The following is a 16,692-nucleotide window of genomic DNA, read 5'->3' on the forward strand; positions in this document are numbered from 1 at the left end:
ATTCAATAATGAGACTATGCTTTTCAATAAAAATACACTGACTGCTGGCTTCAAATCCCAATGCCTACTAGACATCTTTCTAATTTGCAAATAATTTCAGGTTTTTTGTTTTGCTATTATGGACTGATAAATCCACAGTCTAGAACTCAGTTACAAGCTCTTATTTTCTCCAAATTTCAGTTCCAGGGCTTTATAAAAAAATATAACCTTTTGAAATCAAAGAAATTCTCTCTTTTGTGAAGGTTCACTTGCTTGTTAGTTCACTTAAGCTCTTGAGTTGGTATACTGAATAGCTCCTGTTACCTGTGTGCCCAGTCTCTAGGGAGCCCAAGGAGGAAATGCAGATAGTTTTTAGGTAGGTCAACGTATACACACTGAACGTTTGCTTGATGCGACACACCTTGGCTACAGAATATATGGGCAAGAGCATCTGTAACTGAAACTCCAGCATAGATAAGGTGGTGTTGAAAAGCATGTGGAGGGGCTATAGGGAGCTGCAGGAAAGTGAGGAGCTGGAATTACTTTTGGCCTGGCTTCAGTAGGGCAGGCAAAGCATACGCTTCTCCGTACAGCTATGGAGTCAGAGAGGATTCTGCTTTCCTTCAGGCATCTTCCTTTGTGTGTACAAAAGGGCTGTGAGACTGTTTGATCCTGAGAAAGCTTGAGCTCAAAATTAGCAAGAAAACTTTCTGAACTCCTGCTTAATTTGTTTTGCTGTTTTAAGTTTTTTCCCCCACATTTGTGTTAGTAATTTTGTACAAGCTTTGCTCAGGTAGGAGCTACTTCAGCAGCATACTACGAATCTGTGAGCACACCTAACTTGCATAAAATTGAGTGTATTGCAGGTACCCTCTCTTAACTAGGAAAATTTAAAGCTACTGACTACAAATCCAAGCATGAAATGATCCAAAGTGGAACTCTGTATCTCATGTGGCCTTTTCTCCTTCATCTAAAATTAGCCCTCAAGTATACAGATGCATCTTGCTGTGCCCTTGCACCCAAGGACAGGACTTAGCCTACAGCATCTAGGCAAAACACTCTCCAGCGCTCTCAGGCAGTAACAGATTGCAGTACTGTAGTTGTCAGTACAGTATTAAAATTGCAGATTAAGATTTCCTTTCATGGACGCAAAACACCACACAAACATTAGAAGCAGTTTGTAGTGCCAGGCTGCTGGCACAAAACTTTTCTCTTTAAGCACAGGGACAATTTCTCGCACGTCTATGGAATATTTATTAGTTCTCAGATTGCTCATTAACTGGGATGAGTGGACAAGTGCATTTAGGTTCATACTGTAACTAAGGTATTAAAATGGGTTTAAAATAGCTTGAACTTTGCTTTCTAAAGTTTGTTTCAGTTGAACTGTGGACTAAACGGTGGCAGCATGGCCTTGGAAACACTTGCCTTGATTTTGGTTTGTCTGAGTTGTAGCTTGCCTTTGTGGTGTCCTGTGACCTTAAATAAGTCATGTAGTCTTTGAAAGAGTTAAGACTTTTGAGTAGTGTTCAATATTACTTATTTGATATAATTGGCTCTTTTTTTTTAATATAGCAAGACCAAACTAAAGTCAGTGTCTTTAGAAAGGAAAGATGGCTTTAATGTAAGAGCATCGGTCTGGGACTTCAGAGATTTGTATTCAGCTCTTGGTCCTAAGGTTGTGTTGGAATAGGCTTGGTCTGGCTTGGTAGCACCAGCTGCTAGGAAAACCACAGCCTCCAGAAAGCTGTGTGAGCACAGCCACTGCTGCTTCTGCTCTCCTCTTGGCCTCACTGGAAATTGTTTCTCTTCCTCCCGCCCACTCAGGCCGTGGAGGCCTCCCCATCTGCCTCCTCCTTGGTCTCTTGGAGGACCTCAGTCAGCTCACTGCCGTTGGCAGTGGAGAGATGGCTGGATCTGGCAGAAGCATCTTATTAGACCTGTGGAAGGTGCCTTGCCTTGTTGCACCTGATTTCTTCATTTCACAGGTGTGTTTCATTTGTCCAGTTCGTGTATATAGATTGTAAGAAACTGTGTGTTCACATAATACACGGCTCAGGACTTGGACTTTGAAAACTTGCGTTCAAGTCCCTGTTCAAATCCCATCACTTTCTGTTGTGATGACTGGCCTGTCACAGCTCAGCAGAAAATCCATTTTCCTTATTCCAGTACCTTCTGCTTTGTGAATAGTTCCAGGAATGTTTGAGGTGGAAGAACAATTTAAAATCCCCTCGAGGCCCTTTTCAGTACTATTTTATTTTTGTGTAGAAACCTTGGTTTATACAAGTGCAGTTCTCTTCCGCCTAACCAGTAACATTTCCAAAAGTACAGGCATGAACAGTAGATTTGTGTACTTCCTGCAAACCCATGTGTTTAGCATCTACAGATCAATTATATCAAATTAACTCATTGGGTTTGAGTCTGATTCTCTCAATTATTTAAAAACACAACAGGTACCATGATTATACAGATTTTATCAGCATTTCCACTGATAGATTCCCTCAGTTTAAGATCAGCATATATGCAGACCCTTCATGATCAATGTTTTAACCCTTTAAAGAGATTTCATAGAATCACAGAATCATAGAATACCAGGTTGGAAGGGACCTCAAGGATCGTCTGGTCCAACCTTTCTTGGCAAAAGCGCGGTCTGGACGAGATGGCCCAGCACCCTGTCCAGCTGAATCTTAACAGTGTCCAATGTTGGGGAATCCACCACCTCCCTGGGGAGATTATTCCAATGGCTGATTGTTCTCATTGTGAAAAATTTTCCTCTTGTATCCAATTGGATCTCCCAGGAGTAACTTGCACCCATTACCCCTCATCTTGTCCATGTGACTCCTTGTAAAAAGGGAGTCTCCATCTTCTCTGTAGCCACCCTTTAAATACTCTTCATATGTAAACATTTTCCTGTTTAGACTGTAATCCACTTTATAGGTCTATAATAATTTCCTATTATTTTATGTAAACGTTCTTTATCTTCCTTTTTTAATCCAGGCAGTCTCTAGTGTAATAGCTGCTAATTTAGATCCTATCCACTCCCCTCCCCCAGCTCCTTTCTACTGCTGCCGTAACCTTGCTCAGGTTCTTCTTTTTTTTTTTTTCCCCCTGACCTTATGACTCAAAAATTCACTCTCAGCTTTTGCTACCTTGAGACTAAGCCTGGCTTTCTTTTATTTATTTTGGATTCATTTCTCTCCTCCTATTCTGTTTTTTTAAGGAAAGGGAAATCAATGTTCTGGGCTTGCTTTGTAATATCTATATAGCCTTATGTCAGTTATTAATCTCTGTGCTTTTGCCTTGTTCAGATAACACCCTGTTTATTACATTGTTTTATATTAGAATAGCCTGAACCTTGCATAATTTCAATAACCAATGGTTTTCCATCTCGATCTTCCTAGCTACGGTTTTTAAAACAATTCTGTTTAGCTCATTGTTCATGTCTTGACTTATATCTTTATTCTCAGATGTTTCCAAGTAGAAGCTGCAAAAATAGTTCTTGTTATGTATGAAGAAATAGAGAATAAAGCCAGGTTTGAACTTCATTTTGTGTGTGAATAGCGCTTTGGTCGTTTTTATCTCCTGCAGGAAATCTCTGCCACTTGCCTTCATGAACCTCCAGTCTTCTTCAGTAATTTGGTCTTGTAAAGTGATGGCAGGTCGTAACTGTCGAGGGGAAAATGATTGCTTGGTTTATAAGGGCATAAGCTTTTAAAAGTGTTTTAATAGCAGGAGAAAGATTTTGAAATGGTCTCTGTATTAAAGGGCAAATGAACGTATTAGGTTGATAGTGACTTGTGGTATTGAACAGATAGGCTGCTTCATTTTGTGCCCATTGAAATTATTTTTCAGTACCCCAGACTTAGTTAAAATGTGAAATAAACAGGCTTGATGATCACAAAGGCTTGGATCTTCTTTCTCTGAGACATCCATGTTAGTAACAAACTCTTTGTTGACTCTCAGAAGCTTGGCACAGAGTAGAGTGAAGGCATGCAGCTTTTGAATAGGGTAATCTAGTTTTGCTACACCTTTATGACAAATCTGTCTTATACCTGACACGGACTCTGACAGCACTAACAATCTAATAAATCAGTCATGGGTAATGCATGCCGAAAGCTGCTTCAGGGAAAAAAAGGAAAGGGAAAAGGGAGGGACTTAAGAGCAGACCAGGAGTATGTTTCTTTCTTTCCATGGCTCTGAGGCAAACTGATTAAAAGCCTCTGTATTCTCTCAGTAAACTTATCACAAGTTGTTCCCATCTTCCTGTTACAGTACAAATGCCAGCAAGTTACAGGTCTAGATCGAAATTATTCTAAACAGGGAGAAAAAAAAGTCTTAACCAAGTGTCAAAGAAATCAGCTGGGAAATTGGCTGATCCCATCAGGAACACTGTCATGACAGAAGAGTAAAGTTTCGAGAGTAAAGTTAGTACAAAAATTTTTCACAAATTTATGATCATTAGGATAAAAGTTCTTTTTCTGGTTCAGACTGAGAATTTGTCTAGTTAGGGTTTTTCCTCGGAAGCACTTTCCATTTTTTGATCAATTTTAATAGAGAGGCTTCTCCAGGCCAGGTTAGCTGCAGAGTTTGGGGAGGTGTTGAGTTATCTATCAAACAGGAAGGTAACAACAGAACTGGCTCTGGCACAGAAGAGGGAGAGAAGGACATAATTCTTTGAACTCTGAAGAGCTCAACTAACATCTAATTTGGAACTGAATTGCCTGTGACTCAGGCGGAGGCAGAAAAGAAAGGCACTTCTGGACAATTTGTGTCTTAGTTTAGGAGCACAGAGGCAGAACACATCCTCTTGGATAAGGGAGGCAGGCACCGAGAGAAGATAGGCATGGGCTATGCTGCAGGAGCCTGACCATCTCTGCAGGAGGAGCTCGTGCGGGGCCGCTTACCTGCCTCTGTTCACAGTGCAGGGCTTGGAGGTCATATAAATAAACCGCAGAGTGCACCCATGTGTTCCTCTTCCTAGGGGAAACTGGCTAATGTCAAGTATCCCAAATCTCAGCTGATACAAATAGAAAGCAATGTAGAAAAGAAAGTAATGTCTATCTGCGTCCTGTAAGGCAGAGATCGTCTTCCTTTCCAAACCTGCCTTGCAGGTGCCTGGAGATCAATCCAGAGCTCCTCTTCTCCAGCACAATGAAAACTTGTTCTGAATAATGAACGTTAATTTCCAATGTGGCAGCTCCTACCCAGAGCTCCTGAGTATGAATTAGTTCGCCGAAGTATAAATGGTAATCTTAGAGGTACATATTGTTATGCATACCATGTATATTCTGGTATGTCCTGCTCCTTCTCCAACTGATATTAATGTTAAAAAATTAATTGAGAATAAAGATGTAGTATTAGGCCCACAGAGCATGTCATGCTCTACAGCTTTTGTAGTTAAATAATTTAAAGTGAAAATAATTTTATGCATAATTCTGTGTGTGTTTATTTATGTATATGAAGTATTGCAAAGTCTTTTTCATTTGGGACATGATTTATGAGTTGGCAGACCCTCTCAGTGTGTCATCAGCTTGAATTGAGCCCCAAAATGTACTCATTTCAATCCATCATCTGCTGGTTTTTCAGTGACCTGTGCAGAACAGGGTTTTCTGGCAGGAAGGCTGAGCGTTAAATACGCATAGAGACCAGATCATGCTTCTCTCCCCTACGGGTGGTCTCCCTAGGACAGAATTAGTGGCTTCTGCTGTCGAGCTGCTGCTGTACTTGGATAAACCAAGGAATGACATCCGCAGGCCCCCGAAAGCGGTACATTTCTAGAGCAAAACTCTGCTCATTGTAAAAGGAGTTAAGACGTTGTGTCTACCTACCTGTTCTGCAGGGAGTACATGCACTTCTTTCAACTTACATTGCACTTCCTAACATGAGAGAAAAAGCCCTTTTTAAATGAAAAGAAAATGGTATTTTTCCTTCTGGAATACTGAATAGCATGGCTATTTTTCCATTAAGAGCATTTTCTTTGCTTCATAGCAATTTCTAGGAGGTTTTAAGCTAATGTACTATGGAGATACACATATATGTGCATACATACATATGTTCAATGAAGCATATCACCTGCTCCATCTTTTTGGCAAAAGTTAATAATGGTAGAGAGTAGGCACAAAATTTAACTCCTTCCTACTTATTGCAGTCTCCTGTTTTCTAGGTAGAAAAAGTGTTAGTGTCATCTTCTCTCTTGAAAACAACACAAACCCTATGAAAATTCAAAAAGAATAAAGCCAGGGACTTAATGTTTAAACATCCACATGAATGAATATTATAAGCCATGGATGAGTTAAATCTGCCAATGACTGTGCTCTTGAAAAGGTTTACATTAAGCAAAAAACCCGAACAATCCCCTTCTGCCTAATGGTTCTGTTTGCTATTCCCATAACAAGAGATCATGATTTAATGTACCCTATTTATTTTGGGTTTTAATAGGATTTTGAAATAAGTCTTCAGCAAACAAAGAGTATTGGAAGTCATAATGACAATTAGAAGTTAGAACTAAGTAACTTATAACTTCAAGTAACTATACTGAGCTGGTACATTTTTTTGGTAGAGTGCAATTAGTAAGACTGACTCCTACCTTAAGCTCCTTGCAGTATTTTTGGACACATAACAATTACAAGAAGTGGCTTATAAGACAAGGTTTAGAAAAATAAGACCCTGTATTTGCAAGAAAATGTCCCGGTTGGATATTTTTCAACAAGATAGAAAACACTTATGAAATTCTAGAGAAAAATTTTTCTCTTACATTATTCTATATCTTGTTTAAAACACAAGCTGGGAATATAGTCATCACTGTATCTAGTGACTTTTTAGAAAAGTATATTGAACAATCAAGGGAAGAAAATCAGTTAAGTGCTAAAGTGGCTGGGAGAAAAGGAACATTGTCGAATTCATCCTCCAGAAAAGAAGTGTTACACTGACATGATCTGAGAACCTACGGTAACTGTAGGTAATCTATAGTTTGAGATCAGATACTGGAACCTGAGCGTTGCTATTTATTAGCAATTGTTTCTGTTTTATAACCACACATGAACTATCCTCAATGATGCAAAATAACTTTCTAATTGTCTAAAAATAGATGAGGATGTATATTGTCTCAAATAGTCGCTTGACTATTCACTTCAAATAGAAATACAGTGAGAAGCTGCAAGGCGTTGAAAGCTGTTTTAGGTTTTCAAATCCAATCTTGGCAAGGGGTTTTGTTCATTAGCACCATCTCTTGTAGACATTATGGAGGCAAGATAATAGAAATCTTTTTTATTGATTGGGGCTGTACTTCAAGAAAGGTGTAATTGCCACCCTAAATTTAATCTTGTAGATACTCATCTGGTGCCAATGTTCTGTTTTAGTATTAATGTCTTCCTGGAACTGTTAAAGTGAATGCTAAAAACTTAACTTCATATTAACATTGCTAACTGTGATCTAGATCAGTATGTATTAGTAAAATATAGTAAGTATTTCTGAAGTCTGGTCCTTCGTCTAAGTGTTTGTAGGAAATTTGCAAGGAGTGGCAAGTGTAATTTGCTTTTTTAATCTTTTGCATTTGGGATACTATTTACATTGGAGCAGTTCATAACATAAAATGAAAGGTGAAACTTCAGAAATGGAGAATAGAGAATCATTTATTGGAAAACAGAATAGATACATTTAAAAGCATTTTGCTACATTAGTTAGACGTGGGGAAAAAATGCTACTATTAGGAACTCGATGAAAGGGAGGAGGAATGTTTCTGTGAGTTACAGTACTGACAGTTTTTCCAAGCTTTTTTAAACACTTAATTTGCAGTATTCAAAGGTCTCACAGTCAGTATTTTTTATTCGTATAAATTGACAGTAAGGGTCAGATCAAATCTTATATCTAGTTACTGTTGCAGCCCTGAAGGTTCAATCAAAAAATCCTTACTTGTATCGTTGTTCCCCTAAGTTGCTTCTGGAAGAGTGAGGGAATGTCAAAACTTCTGTATACCTCCATCAAGACACCAAGATTTTGGTCTATAGTTGCTCTGAATCTTCCAGTGAGACAAATGAAAGGAGAGCCTGAAGGCCCAGAGCGTGGTTTGGGATTTACTTTACTGAACCTGAGTTGTCCGAGGTAACAGTTTAAAACTCTTCTTTTCCAAGTGAACTTATAATTGGTGTCCATATTCCCTTCCTCGCACTCCTTCCTCCTCCCCCCAGGTTTTCTGCCACGGCTCCATCCCATCCTACGTCAGTACTGCTGCCTGTGATGAAACACGCGGCTCATCTTTTGGCCACTGGTAGGTGAGCCAATGGTAGATTTCTGTAAATCCGAATTTTCAGATGAAGATGCAAATTTCTGAGAGCACCTAGATTTTCCAGTATTTCACTAAGCCCCTATTGTATGATTAGAAAGCTAGTTTTCTAAAATGCTTCCAGGGATTAAGGCTGTATGGCTACATGGGGCCTTGTGTGTCCTTGGCATGTCAACCGCTAACTCACCTAGGAGCAATGTAAAGCTGTTAAGGGCAATGTAAAGGGCAAAGGAGAGCTCAGGTGTAGAGGCAACTAAAAGCGAGCATTTCACCAGGTATTGCGTTGGTACCTCCACAAATAAATGCTGACACATTAACAACTTAGAAAACTAGAGCATTTGGCTTTAGCAGTTACTCAGCGGAAAGACACTACAGGCTGGAGCTAGTGTTAGTTAAACATTATTGAGGTCTTTCCCTTGGTAGTCACTGAAATTTCTCAGTAGAAGCAGGATCTTATTTATTCACTTTTCTCTAGACTGTGGGTAAACATACCTATTTTAAAAAAATGGGAAGAAATGAGGAAATTTATCTGTGCCTTCAAATTTTAATGAAAACAGAATAACACGGCACTAAAAATCTTTATAAAATGGTCTGTACCATTTTAAAATCTTGTTGTCAGGAACAGTCATTTTGATGGTGTCACTACAGCCATGGATCATGAATTTGAGCCTTGCCATAGACAGGTTTGAAAATAAATGTAGGTTTATTGACATATGAGAAGGGACTTTTTATTCTTCTGTGTGATTATATGAGGGTAGAAGGGAGAGAACTAGCAATTTCTTTACACTATATCTTCCCAAATGAAAAATGTGCTCAGTGCCAGATTATCAATACCCAAATGATTGTCTTCATTGTCCTGCTGTTATGTTATCTTCATCCTATTGGGAGCTGCGAAAAAGAAATGAGGATTCAGCTGCTTAAGGGACTATAGAAGAAGGAGCCTCATGCATGTGATGTCATGTAAGAAATATTATGTGCAAGTGTTCAAATGATTTATTGTAGTTACTGTATTTTCTTTGGAATTTTTATGTAATTACGGCAAAATCACAACCCACATTTTTTTCAGAATTTTGACTTAGGTAACCAAAGTTTTTATTAACCAGGGAATGAAGAACACGTTATTGAAAGGGATTAAGCAGCAAAATGATGAATGGAACTGTTTCCAAAGCGTGCACATAAAGTGATATCATCTAGCTAAGGCTGATTTCTGCTCCATCGCTTCAACAGGAAAAAAGCTATATTGCTGAAATGATTCGGCTTAGGCTCTATTATTTGCGGTGGCGCTTGACAGTTATGGAGTTGGAATTCAATTTCTTTCATCTAAAGCAGGTGTGCCTTAAAAAAATCACTCTGCTACTTCTGTATAACGCATGGAGATTGTTGGCTTCTTGCCTGAAAGCGTTTCAGTGCACTTATCCCATTTTCATACAGCAGAAGCTGTCCGTGAATATCATCTTGGTTTAAATACGAGTGAATTTTCTTTATCCCAAAACAAGATAATAGATGATATGAAAAGCTTTATTTTATGCTAGCACATAGATTTAAGAACCCATTTTGAAGGGCAGTTTTATAGAAATCTATATTACAAAGCACATAAAGATGTTGACATTAATTTATTATTCAGGACAAGAAGAAAGGTGCTCCTTAATCTTGATGTATCTGTTTGTGATATGACAGGTTAACCTTGATATTAGCATCATGTATCCAAATTTTACTTCCCTGTTTGACTCTAAAATACCTTACCTTCGTTTCTGATAGTGATGCATCCAGATAGCAGTTGTTTATTTGTGAATAGTACATGGCACATTTATTTTATGTGAAAAGAAAGCGTACTTCTACAAGTGTCTGCTGGGATTTAGACAGGTTTAGTTAGAGTAAGGATTTGAGTTTACATGGAAATAATGTGTGTAATATCTGGAAGAGTGATATATATTTATTGAGGTCAAATAAAAATGTATGTGCATGTCTGTGTCATATTACGTATTCCCATGTATCTATATACACATTTATACTAAAATATATATCTGGATTTTAGATGTGTATATATTTGTATGTGTAAACATATATATGGAGAGAATCATAGAATCATTTATGTTGGAAAAGACCCTTAAAATCATCAAGTCCAGCCGTTAACCTAGCACTGCCAAGTCCACCACTAAACCACGTCCCTAACTGCCACATCTACATGTCTTTTAAATACCTCCAGGGATGGTGACTCCACCACTTCCCTGGGCAACCTGTTCCAATGCTTGACAACCCTTTCGGTGAAGAAATTTTTCTTCGTATCCAATCTAAACCTCCCCTGGCGCAACTTGAGGTCATTTCCTCTCATCCTATCACTTGTTACTTGGGAGAAGAGACCAACACCCACCTCGCTACCACCTCCTTTCAGGCCGTTGTAGAGAGCGATAAGGTCTCCCCTCAGCCTCCTTTTCTCCAGGCTAAACAACCCCAGTTCCCTCAGCCGCTCCTCATAACACTTGTGCTCTAGACCCTTCACCAGCTTCGTTGCTCTTCTTTGGATGCAGATATATATATATGTATGTTTATATATAAAATAGGACATATTATGAAACTTAAAATGCTGCAAAGGCCCTGTCCTGCTTTCTTTTGGCAGAAACGTGTGAAGAAATTTGAAGCATATATTTAGTACCAAACAGGGCAGAAACTTCTAAGTATTCATGTTACACAGACCTGTCTGCAATCACCCCAGAACTCCATTCTGAAGGCATGTGTCAACTGAAGTCAAAACATATCAGGGAAGACTTTCGATAGACTGGTTTCTCATGTGTTCATGAAACTCGAATGAGAGCTAAAGAAAAACATTGTGATTTCCAAATCAGTAGTGCTCTTCTGTCCAGTTTAGACTTAAAGAGAAGAAATAGGATGCATCTTTTTATTGCAAGGAAACAGCAGAACTCCAGAATGAACACTTTTATAAATTTTCTTTCTTCATAAGTTTCTCTGAGACTAAAAGTATGTTCAAGTATTCATTATGTGCACTACCATAGTTCTTTAAATCCTTTAAGGACCAGTGGCAGGCTTTTGTTGTCAATAGGATGAGCATACATGGAGACCTCCAGGTTAGCAGGGACCCGAGCTGGTGAGTTCACCTGGTAGGGCACATCTCTGCGTGGATTTATCTGGGCACTCCTGGAAGCCCAAGCTCTTGGGTGCTTCCCGGTCTAGACTAACTACAGTGTATCAGGACACCTCTGAATACAATCTGAATACATGAACAAGTATATGTGTTGAAGGTATTCAGTGATATGATGAGGAAATCACAGTCATTTTTCTTGCCTAAATAGCCTTTACTCCTCTTACATTCCTTTGTAATCAGCAAGCAAATAGTCTGACTGACATACATGTGTAGCTCGATACTGTTTATATTTGACTTTCCCTTTTTTATCTCATATTACTTCCATTTATTTGTCAAATAATTTATGAATAGGCATGCCATTTTTTCCTCAAACTCCACAGATGACTTGCTTGTATATTCACAGACACTGAATACAGCTTGTATAACTTGAGCACTGTGATTTGTGGTTTAATGTCTCTTAATGTATAAATGAACAAAGTAATAGTGATGTTAAGGTCACTAAGTGCAGCAAAGGGTTGCTTAATATGAGGAATTGTTTATTAAAAACATCTTGTATTTTCAGGCTGTACTGAAATCAATAGTATGTTTAATCTTTGGAAGGCAGTCACTGGGTTCATTCATAGGAAATGAATGGCCTGTTGCTGTTCCATTTACTGGTAAATTCCATTGTTAAAAATATCTGTTATACTGTTTGTCTTTTCTTAATTATTATTTTCTGTAACAGGCTACACTTCTCAGTACCTTTATGCCTTAGAATAAATATACAACAGACAGGCAAGTTTAGTGCATTAATATTTAAACTGTTACTGGGAAAATACACCATCATGATAGCTTATAGTGTAATATTATGTACCATTTATATCTAACTAGATAACATTGTTTAGCTTAAATTAATTCTGTTGGCTTAATTAATGCTATTACTTTAATCCATTAGGAAAGGAAAAAACCCCAAGGAAAGCATGATGGTATCAGATAGGACAAGAGATACAATATGAATTTCAACTTTCTGAAAAACTCCCTGTTGTACAAATGACGCAGTGATTGTCTTAATCTCTTTTGGGAGTAGTGCCAAAGTTTCTAACTGTGGTTCCACTGGAAAAGAAGTCTGTTTAGTCTGTTTTGTTTGGGTCGCCCCTTCCAGCCCTGAACAAATGTGCTCTAATGGCTATTCTGAATGTAAAAGTCAGCAGGAGCATTTGTCTTCATGTCTGCCACGAAACTTGCTAAATTATCTGGATCTCTCAAAGAGTCAATACAAATTAAAAATACACAAAAGATTTCTAAGAGAGTGATTGCTATTCTAGCAAGTTCATTAGCCTTCTGAGGAATGCTGTTGGCAGGCTTTGTTTAGCAGAAGTCCAAAACAAAGTAAACCAAAAATGTCAGAAAATGAATTGCAAATCACTTGGCAATATAAATGTGAGAACGAGGATGTAGATGATGAATAATTTGGGAAAATGTATATTGTTCCTCCAGGAATCTTAACTGCACAAAGGGGAACTATACCGAGATTACAGCAGAGAAAGGGGAATAACTTGATTAAGCAAATATGGGCCGTCCAGCTTTTCCAAATGCACTGGCAAAACCAGACTCCAGACACTACTTAGTTTGTGGAAAAAAAAGGAGTTCTGCAGTGAGGCCTTTTTTTTCCTGCTCCCTGTATCTATCTCCTTAGTGTTTTCAGTCTATACTCTGAAAAAAATGCTACTGAAAATGAATTTTTCACTCTAATTTTGTGAGACTAAGTTGAAGACCAGAAATTAAGTTCAGAGGAGGAAATCAGTCTCCTAGCCTGGGTGAGTGGCAATTCCCTTGCATCTCCTTCCCTAGGAAAGGGAGGCTGGCGCCATTCGGTTAGCTGCAAGTGCAGTCACCGAGAGCATCCCTTGTCAGCTGCCGCTGAAGGAAGGGAAGAGGCTGCTCCACTCCAATTTAATCCAGGTTTTTTGACAAATTTTACATGCCACTGCTACTGTATTGTTCCCATTATTTGAAGTTTCATAACAGAAACAGAGCAAAGCATGTGTTTAAACTCCTATAGCAAAACATAGTGGTAAATCTAACAGGAAGGAGAGAGGATTGCAGATGACACAGGCAAGGCTAATGTGCTCAATGCCTTTTCTTCAGTCTTCACGGAAAGGTTAAATGTGACAAAAGGTTTAACATGATCAGAATTAACAAGGGAACAGAAATGCAAGGGAGAGTAGGGAAGGAACTGCGTATTTAGATTCAGAAAAGTCAGATTTAAGGCCTGTTTACAAGGTTAAATGACTAGGCAATAAACTGGGATTTGAATTTATGGTATGCTATCTACTGTGCATTAACTCTCCATATGGGAAGTCTTAGTATATAAGAGGGTCTTTACATGAAGCAGCTTTTCCAGGTCAACAGGGCCTCATAGAGTTTACCCCAGCATATTTAAAGATGCGGTTTCCAAACCAGCAGTGATTTGCTTTGAGAACTCCTGAAGGATATAAATAGTCCCAATAAACACAGTACGTATCTTTAAATGAGAAAAAAAAAAAAAGGAAAAGCAAGGGAATGACGGCCAAAGATTCAGACTAAGTTGGTATCTGGAAAGATACTAACACAAATTATTAAACAATCAATTTATAAGCACCTCAAGCTTAATAAGGGAAGCAGCCACTCTATCCACCAAGAGCAGATATATTTTTCACTTTAGGGAGACTTCTGATATGACTCAGAGAGTCATGGCAGTAAGTATGATTCAGATGAAATAAGTAAGGAGCAAGCCCTGTTTGAGAAAGTATTATCAAGCAATAATTTTATCAATAGTCTGTAGGCCCTAATTTTTCTACTATTTGCTACTTTCATTAATGTCTTAGACAATGAGATGTCACGTTTTTGAACAATATCACACTTCGAGGCAGTGCAGGCAGGCTTAGAATTAGAAATCTTTTTGATAAATGGGTGAAACAGCTTGAAATCCATAAGACAAAATTAAGTAAAGACAATAAAGATGGTGCTGACAGAGGAAAAGTCAACTGCACAAATGCCAAATGGGAAATAAGGGATAAGGTATCAGCACTGTGGAAAAGACTGAGCAGGTTGCAGTGATTTTGCAGAAAAATGTAAATCTCTTGCTGTAAATGTATTAATCGGAGATGGGGGAACCACACAGGGCAGCAGTTGCTGGGCACTAGCCCGTGCTGGCACTCAGCTACAGCAGGTCAGGAAGGATATGGAGAAACTGGAGAGAGTTTAGACAAGAGCAACAGAGAACAGGGTTTGAAACTTGGTTGGGTTAGCTTAGGAAAATGGGAGAAAATCATGCAGCAGAGACTCTAATTATCTTCAAATATGTAAATGTTGTTACTGAAAGAACTGTGATAACTTTTCTCTGTGCCCACCAAGGTTACCCCAAGAAGTATCAGTTTTACTTGCAACAGATTGGGTTTATGTTCAGTGTTAGGAAAAACAAAACTGTGCCTTAATAATGTAGTTAAATACTTGAACAATTACTTAGACAAATTGTGAGATTTCCACAGCTGACAGGTTTGGAGAAGTTGACTGAAGCATGTTCAGATTGTTCATTTATACCTGATCCAGTCCGATAAATTAACTCTTGGGAGGCCCATCATCCCAACTTTTCTACAGTAATATGGGTATGAATTCCTATGTTTACAATTTACTATAATCCATGCCGGTAAATGAGCTTTGTATTTTAATCTTTCTCATAATTTTGGTTTTTGGAGGTGTAGCTCATTTGCTTTCATATAATATAAACCATGTAATTTAAACTAGACATCATTAAATCCATCATTTTTATTACTAACTTTGATTCTAGCTTTCAGCAAGGCTCATGGATTGAAGGAAACCTGTTAATTCCCTTTTATTCAGAACGTTTCCTTCTTCACATCAAAGCAATGCACGTTCATATCAGTGCAGCCAATCAGTATTTCTGCAGAATAAGCCATGAAACTGAAGAGTGCCTCAAACAGTCTTAAAAAATGTGAGATGAATCATCACTAGAGAGACCCATGTGTTTACATGTATCATTGATGGCTTGGCATTTTGGACATACATAATATGCAAAGTCTTTTTCTACTTTCTTTTTCTTTCAGGACTGATTTACTGTGTAATAGTTTATTCATGGGAAAAAGGAAGCCTGTTTTTTTGATGTAATATTTTCTGTTAAGTGCAACAAAGTTCCACTTCATTTGTGAAATGACAAATATCATACTTTCACAACTAGAATAGTGCTCTAAAGCAATCCTGATAATCTTTGTCTGCTGTATCAAAAAGGGCAACTCTTGACCTACCAAGGGAAAGTCTCCTGGATATAAACACCAGCAGACAATAACTCCAGTTTATTTTGGCATATTCCTGCTTCCGTTTAGACGACTTCTGTTATTTCTTGGAGAAAATGTGCACCATATTTTCCTAGGCTACAGCCAACCTGTTTAATAGATTTTTTATATATAGAAAATTACAACACTTACTCATCTTATCTACATCAGCTGCATTTCAGTATTGATGTAGGAGCTGTAATTTAGTATGAGAATGTACTTGTTAAGAAAATCCATACAGAACTTTAATTCTGGTATTAAAATCTAATTATCATTAACAGAATACAGTGACTATCTGAATAGATTTTCATGCTTTCTCTTAATGCATTATGTAATTGAAATGAAAATATGTTGATTTTTGCCCCTAGCTTTTCAGTATATATATAAATGACAGGGCAACCTGGCTTTTTGAAAGCTGGAGAGTCTTGGGCCAGTCAAGATATCTGAGTGGAATAGCGTTTGACTTATGGGAAATGACCATGCCTTAAAAATGTGGCCCTTAACAATTGTAAACATGTAAAATGTTTTGGGTGTTTGTGACTCTGGAAGGGAGAAGATTCTTGAGAAACAGGGGGTGCAGGATATGAAATAAAGCAGAACTCAAAATAGAAAGGGAAATTCAAGTTGATATATACAGTGTTTAGGCACACCAGGAAACATGGAAAAAAAGGTTTTGTCGTGGTGGTGATGCGGGGGACTGGACTCAAAGACATACACTGATGTGATGGTCAGGTCAAGCCCAGCCATCAGATGTACTGTAACCTTGCAAACCATTCTGGCAGTTGGACATGGCTTAGTGGTTTTTTTTTGGGGGGGTGAGGATAGTATTTGCCCAAGTCAATGCTTCTCAAATTCATGCAAAAAAAGATTTGCATGAACTGGACTTCAGTTTGCTTTGGTCAATGCCAGGAAGAAAGAAATCATTGTTTCTTCATAAGGCAATGGGAACAGCTATCGCAGCAAGAAGACACAGAGCAGGACAAGTGTCGCCTGTTTTGGCTGTCATTCACCTTGGCAGGGCACAG

General features: G+C 38.3%; 1 protein-coding gene across 1 annotated transcript in view; it reads right to left on the reverse strand.

Moving 5' to 3' along the window:
• Positions 1 to 9,090: 9,090 nt before the first annotated feature.
• LOC127018516 (von Willebrand factor D and EGF domain-containing protein-like) overlaps positions 9,091 to 16,692 on the reverse strand; it is a 191,759-nt gene continuing 184,157 nt past the window's right edge. Inside the window, exon 29 of the mRNA XM_050900208.1 lies at positions 9,091 to 9,145. Coding sequence (XP_050756165.1) covers positions 9,131 to 9,145 — 15 coding nt within the window. The 3' untranslated portion in view covers positions 9,091 to 9,130. The remainder of the gene's footprint in view (positions 9,146 to 16,692) is intronic.

The sequence above is a fragment of the Gymnogyps californianus genome, chromosome 7 (assembly GCF_018139145.2).
Source record: "Gymnogyps californianus isolate 813 chromosome 7, ASM1813914v2, whole genome shotgun sequence".
In the NCBI taxonomy this organism is placed as follows: Eukaryota; Metazoa; Chordata; class Aves; order Accipitriformes; family Cathartidae; genus Gymnogyps; species Gymnogyps californianus.